The sequence below is a fragment of the Neodiprion virginianus genome, chromosome 4 (assembly GCF_021901495.1).
Source record: "Neodiprion virginianus isolate iyNeoVirg1 chromosome 4, iyNeoVirg1.1, whole genome shotgun sequence".
In the NCBI taxonomy this organism is placed as follows: domain Eukaryota; kingdom Metazoa; phylum Arthropoda; class Insecta; order Hymenoptera; family Diprionidae; genus Neodiprion; species Neodiprion virginianus.
In genome coordinates, this window is record NC_060880.1 from 18,137,867 (window position 1) to 18,144,756 (window position 6,890).

The 6,890-nt window shown below is 46.5% G+C and overlaps 1 protein-coding gene across 3 annotated transcripts in view; it reads right to left on the reverse strand.

Moving 5' to 3' along the window:
• LOC124302922 (uncharacterized) overlaps positions 1-6,890 on the reverse strand; it is a 56,260-nt gene extending 49,370 nt beyond the window's left edge. For 2 of the 3 annotated variants that reach the window (XM_046759513.1, XM_046759511.1), the window contains exon 1: positions 5,962-6,890. In XM_046759513.1, the coding sequence (XP_046615469.1) occupies positions 5,962-6,247 (286 nt within the window). In that variant the 5' untranslated portion in view covers positions 6,248-6,890. The remainder of the gene's footprint in view (positions 1-5,961) is intronic. The other variant, XM_046759512.1, reaches the window with a different exon arrangement.

Here is a 6,890-nt window from a genome sequence, read left to right on the forward strand (position 1 = left end):
TTTGTTCAACACCGTATGTTCGAAACCGTACGCTTTTCACAACTTTTATGCCCTCGCCGATGTTGGTAACAGGTGGCGTTGACCGTTGAAACACACCTGATGCCACGGTTGAACTCCCAATGCGTCTGCAGGAAGAGACATTTTCACCTGCGGCTATTCGTTTCGAAAGTTGAAACTGTATGTTATTTTTCTTTTATCGGGGTACATACAAAGCAGAATTAATTATTTTTTTCTCTCTCTTTCTTCCGTGTTTTGTACCACTCTCAGTTTCATCATAGGATGCGCAAGTGGTGTGTAAAAGTTACGTGATGTTTAGGTTCGATTTGTTAATTGAAACCAAAACCGCATCGAGGATTGGAAGTTTCATCAAGCTTTGGAGAATCGGTTACAATTTTCAGTAAAATCCAGGAGTCTCACAATTAAGCTATTCGAGAGTTTAGTGGTCAATTTTTTAGTCAAGTTGGATGAATCTTAATTCAGGGTACAATATTCATTCAGAAAATATAAATATGCCGTGCAATTATCCATTCGGATAAGCTAGTTCTGCTAGCTTCGATTAGTGTTCCGGTTTGAATAGCCGCGAATTTCTACGAGTGCTATTCGATGGCAATCGAGAGTGCAAGTGTGGGTAAAATGCACACACATACACGCGCACACGCAAGAACGAAAGTAAGGAAGAAGAATAATAAAAGTGGGACACTGCAACGGTTCTTGTCGTTCGTTTGTCCCCCCTATCGAACGTTTCTCGGCACCCCTGGAACCGGCGCAAGGAAGGAACGGCCTTTTATTTTCCCGCCTGTTTCTTCTTATTCCTCTTCATCTTCATCTGACTTCCGGCTGCCAGCTGGTACGCCGAACGAGTGCTGCAGCAACGGGGCGGGGATCGGCATACCCGCTATATACTTTCCGTTTAATTTTAGCCATCCGTGACACGATCCCTCCCTCATAGCCTTTACCGCACGTGCGCTTTACTGCTTCGATTTGCGGCACGGAAATGCGGAATTTCCCCTCTGATTCCAGACGCGAGATTCATCGGTGATCGGAGGGTGAAATTGTCGCCATAAATCCGCTTCGTGAACGAAAAGAAGCAGGCATGAGAAACACAAGAGCACCGAATTTGCAATGAGATACCGTCTTCTTGACGTTTTCCAAACGGCTAAACCTACCGCGCTCTTAGGTAAAAATATACCAGCTGCATTTACCATATTTTAACCATAAAACCGGGCGACTGAAGCAAATTGCTATATTTTACTGTTAGAAGTAATTACCGCAGTATAATAATATGGATGTTGCGATCTATAATAATCAAGTCTGAGCTTGTATAACTATGGTTAGAAAAAAAATGGTTTTACGTGGAATTATCGTGCGTCTTACACAAGGCTCTTCAGTCATTTCAATATAATATTGCTGATTGGATATCGCTATTAATACGGACCATTGCAGTCTGACTTTACACATTACTAGGATAATGTCGGGAATTCATAAACGAATAATTGTGAGGGCTGCGCTAGCTTTATGGTGCAATATAGAAATTACGGATAAAAATCAATTCGCTGCATAAATTTTCGACCATACGGAAATCAATCGTTATATTACATTTTTCTAAGAATGCACACGTGTATGAAATCACCGTCAAACTACACGTTATAGGTATACCTATACGTGGCAACGAACGGCAGCCGGTAGTTACACGCTCGCCGTGAAAAACTTTTCTTCCACAGCTGACGGAGACCCGTTTCTTTCCTTAACAGGGGGCCCGAGGGCCCAGGACCCCCTTCTAGCGGCCCCTGCAGCCCTGCAGAGGGTACGAAACACGTATCATGCCGCCTCATTCAACCCCGACTCGACTGCAGGGCAGATGTAGAGAATTTTGTAACACGTTTTTGAACACAGTGACGTGGCCGCATAGGATCCAAAATTCTCTGTACCAGCAGTCAGCGGGAATCACGACGTATCTTACCATTAATCTTTGTCGTCATCAAGTGTTTGTCTGATGATCCATACGCAACGCTCAAGAGAGTAAGTCTGGCTCTTTTCACAGCTGTGATTGGATGAACGTCATCACTTGATGGGAATCTTGAGTGTATTTAATGACTTCTGAAGCAGTGACGTGGTCCGCGCACCGCGCTGGATATAGAGATGGAAGTTTTTGTCGTACTGTTTTAGTACCCGAAGGGCGTGTGCCACGGTTTTTATCTGAGACGTCGAAAAAGCGACGGGCACTTCCTCTTTCCCGAAAATAACACCGAGCAAAAAAAAAAACCGACCGCGGCTTGTATCGCCGAATGCAGTTTACGTTCTTCAACATTCCGTATGCAGTCGTCAACGACTCGAGGACACTGTAATCGCACTTTATCAGTTGATGAAGCAGGAGCCAAGGAAAGCGAAACATTCCCACGTCAATTTCCTCCTTCTAACCATGAATTCCAGTTCCTTTTCTCGCTTTTGGTCAATTAATCTAATTCAATCGAGAGAGTCAAGCGACTAACTCCATTCCTCATGCCACTTACCGGCATCCAACCAAGTGTCGCTGCGCTATCGCGCAGGCCGGTATTATAGCCGATGATTAATGAACTATTAGCGATCTCCAGGCGCACATACACGCGCATCAGAGACGGCCGCAAGAAATTAAAACAAGCCTGTGTCGGTGCTAGGTATCAAACCCGCAGGGGGCTGATAAGATAAGCGTTGAATCGAATCCCCGCTGCAGCTTCTGCGGACAGCCGAACACCGACTGCAGTATCATCCATATTATATATGTATACGCATGACCCCCGCAAGCGGAATAGCAAACGCGAAACCTGAGCTGAATAAACACGGCCAACTGCCGCAACTCCTCCAGCCGACGCGTAACTGCGTTATATCCACACGGTAAAGGGGTTTCGGTTATCACCTGCGACACGGAATGTCACTCTACGCGAATATCACGTTTGCACCGGCTCTGTCACGGTTCGTGATCGGTAGCTGCACGGCTCCGTCCAACGACATGACACTTGCATTTCATCGTCGATAACGATCAGCTGGGACCCCCGTCGACATTGGCAAATTGCCGTTCGGTTTTGTCCCTTGACAATTGATCATGTCCATAAGTTTCGTAAGTAAAATATTTCCCGGTAGGTCACAAGTACCAATACTGAAAAACGAGTCGACAACTAAAGATTGATAACGAACGCAACGACGCATTGAGCAATTCGGAATACGTCTAAGACTTTGAAGAGGTCACACCGATCTTCTTAATTAAGCGATTTTCTCCGTTTCGAATGAGGCGTTGCGTGACGAAGTGTCAGCACATCTTACGGAGTTACTATGGATGAAGTGCATGAAAATTATGTAGTACCATCTCTCGCGGAATACCGCAGTGTCCACCAGGGTTAATCAATGGATATTGTCGATCTCACTCTCACGTTTACTAATCGCAAGTTACAAAAGTGTTTCAGAATTTTAATATAATATCTCTAGCAAACTGGATCACTCAATTACGATTGTTCGACGCATGTTCTAGTGATCGTGGATTGGCATATTGAACATGTTACATGCTCGATGGAAGTTACTTCACCGCTTTATTCCTGCAGGATGATTTGAGGAAGACGCGTGAGAAAGGTGAACGAAGCAAGACAAGGTCTGGAAATATTACCATAATTCCATGGGTATCGGGGGGGGGGGATCAATCCGAATAATCTACGGGACTAGGACTGCATGGTTGAAGTTACGTGTTGGCTACGCTGAGCCACCATTCACTCGACTCCGATTAATCCCGAGGTCTAAGGTGCTCAAGAGCCGGTCGAGTTATGAAAGCCGGTACGAGAGACGGAATCCCCGTTCACCAAGCCAGCTCACTTAATACTCGGTCATAAAAATTGCTCGCCCTTTGCCGGTGAAAAATTCCCAGCAGCAAGTGACAGGAATGTAATGCGGCAATAGCAGAATGCGAAAATGGAGAGAGGAAGCTGAGAAGAGAAGAAAAGGAAAACGCCAGCTACCTGTGACTGAGTCTCGACTGACCTTACCGCACTTTTGACCCACGAATTTTCTGACAATTCAAGGTTTGAATAGTTTGACGAAATTTTTCGAATACTGCGTGAGAAAAATTGATGATATTCTTAATTCTACACCTGGGAGGGATCGATGGCAAAGCTTCAGCATGCGATGTTGTTACTGGCGCATTTCACAATACGTGGTATTACGTTTGGGCCCGCCCACGAGTTGGTGTAATCACAGGTATGAGTACACAACGTTCATAATGTATGAATCTCTGATAAACGTAAAATGGATGAGAGAAAAAACCCGTTCGTGTATTAGAACTGATGCACATGATAAATATCGTTGATCAAATGAGGCCAGATAGAGATCGGTGGCTCGTAAAGCCGATTGCCACTAACCCCGCGTGTGTATGTATGTACACACGGTATATACAGTGTGGATACCAGATTAGATCCAGAGTTGTTCGACGTTTCATTTTACAACAGCCGGAAGTATTTTTTACGTACGCTTGGGGGGCCTAAGCTCGATCCTCTTTTTCTCCCTTTCTTATTCTCTTATTTCTTTCTTTTTATATTCCCAGGGTAAAAATGTACCGAAGTTTACTCCTACTCTTCTCTGTGTTTAAGCTTCGAAATGCGTTTCGCGGTTTTCTCGGTTAATTCTTCAAGATTTGTCTAGACGAGTAAAATGATCTTATTTTCATCAGACTGAGGTTGAAGTCCAGGACTTGATAACCGTACACGGTGATCCAATTTTATGCAGCAATAGTTTGTCAACTGCGGTTGTTCAAAATCAGGAACAGGATTGTAAAAAAAGAGTTTAAACGACTGATCGATCGCACGACCTCAACGACCATCGGTTTAAATTGACAGGAAAAAAAACTTTCGTCACGAACTGTCACTGTGTGCAAAATCCAGCGGTAGACGGTGCCGCGTGTACTTTTCAAAACTTGTTTTGTATTTTTACGAGCGCCGATGAGACGGAGGACACTGGTATGGCTTGGGTGTGTATTCCTGGACAGAGTGAGTGGATGCGGGAAGAGTCATGGCAAAATAGATCTATGGCTTCCATCGGCAAACAGCTTAAGTTCCTTCGACCCGAGAGACTCCGTCCGATCCTTCCCTCGAAGGGTCTACGGGGTGTCTAAACTGAACAGCTAGCACGTCGGAAAAAAACTGACAGAAACGAATGCGGAGATATCCCTTTCCGAAAAGACTGCGGAACACCGAGAAAGAGAGGAAGGGAAGATAAAAGGCGGGCTCGGATGCAGCTGACGCAGGTAGGTTGCAGCCGCACTATCTGTATCATCCGGATTGCGGAGATCTTTGCTTGGGAACACAAGGCTCTCTGATCGACATCCATCTCGAATCTCGTCGCACGTTCAAGATTTCCCGCGCTGTACGCCGCGGTGACTAGAAAGTGCGCTTATGCAGTATCGAAACCTCCGTGCAATCTGACGAGAAAGCTTGCGAGCCGGTGGGGTCAAGGGTCAAATCCACCGGTTAGCCGGGTGATCTAAATAATTGTAATATCTGCAACGGTGACCCGAATTAGCGTGCGATTACGCGAACGCTGCTTCTCCAGGCACTTAATCTCTGCTGCGACTACTCGCATTTTTAAGAAAGCGGACTTAACGTGTGGCCGACAAGCGCAACAAAGTTACAGTCGCGATATCGCTTAGTTCGCAACTGCATTGCGCGCACGGAAAGTGGATACTGTTTGCATATGCGCATATCGGAGCCCGCGTGCTCACCGGTAACAAGAAGGCGATCTTTGTCGGGCCCCAAGGCGAGAGGGCCTGTTCTGGCCTGGGCCGACGGAGGCGAGAATAGGCGTGGAAGAGCAAGCAAGATTTCTTGGGTAAAACTGGCCCGAGGTTTAGAGATAATCGTTTCCCACGCCCGGCAGGATCGTCCGCCCAACAACAGACGAAAAATTTCATGCTTTCCCCCTTGATTTTTGAAAGAAGGATCTACTCACGGACTGGGACCTTCTTTGGGTCGATCGTTGCCAGGCACTCGTCGACCTTGTCGACCCTCAGCCTTAGGGCCCCGCTTCTGTCAGCTATGGTAGTCAGCTCGGAGGTCAGCTCGGCGAAGATGTCTTCGGCCAAAGTAAGCACGCAGGCGAGCTGCTTCAGGCAACTTGTCAGGGCCCCGTGAGCTACGGAATCCAACTCGGCCCCGGCGGCCCCCGAAGAGGGGCCCGGGGGTACGTGGCCCCTGCACAGCAACCGCGGTTCCACTTTTCTGGCAACGAACGGCATCTCGATTCGCTAATTCTAGCTTGTTAACGATCATAACATCCGGGTGGGTCTTCTTGTCGACGATTGTCAATTCTTTTTTTCACTTCTTTTCAACTCAGGCCCATCGCGGTAGCTCTTTCATCGTACACGCTTCGTCGTCGGATCCTGCTTTCGTCGCACTTGCGGGCTTTTCCCATTCAATTTCACACATTTCCACAGTGTATTCTCCGCTTCACCGTTATACTAACAAATCATACACACCGAACACTTGTTGTACATGAACTGTATTAGCGAATGAAACGTGCACACTGTAGATTGGTTAAAACTTAATTCGAGCTGTTTATTCGATTTTTATGTTTTATCAATTCAAAATTACTATACAAATTCTGTTTAATCACTTGTCCTGCTGTAAGAAATTCGCGACTAGCTTACCTCCGTTAACCCCACTGATTCGGGATTCGATTTCACGCGTGCGAATAATCAGAGGGGCCTTTTTTTCGGAGTTATCGAATGCTATTTCACCGGTGATAACCGAGTCGCGGAAACGGGAATTTCGGGCTTTCGCGTCTCTTGAAATTCCACATTTTCTTCCCCGTTGGGAAGCGGTTCACCCGGCGGTCGTGCGCGAAGTGCGTTCAGGCGGAGACTCCGGCCTGGCGGCTGC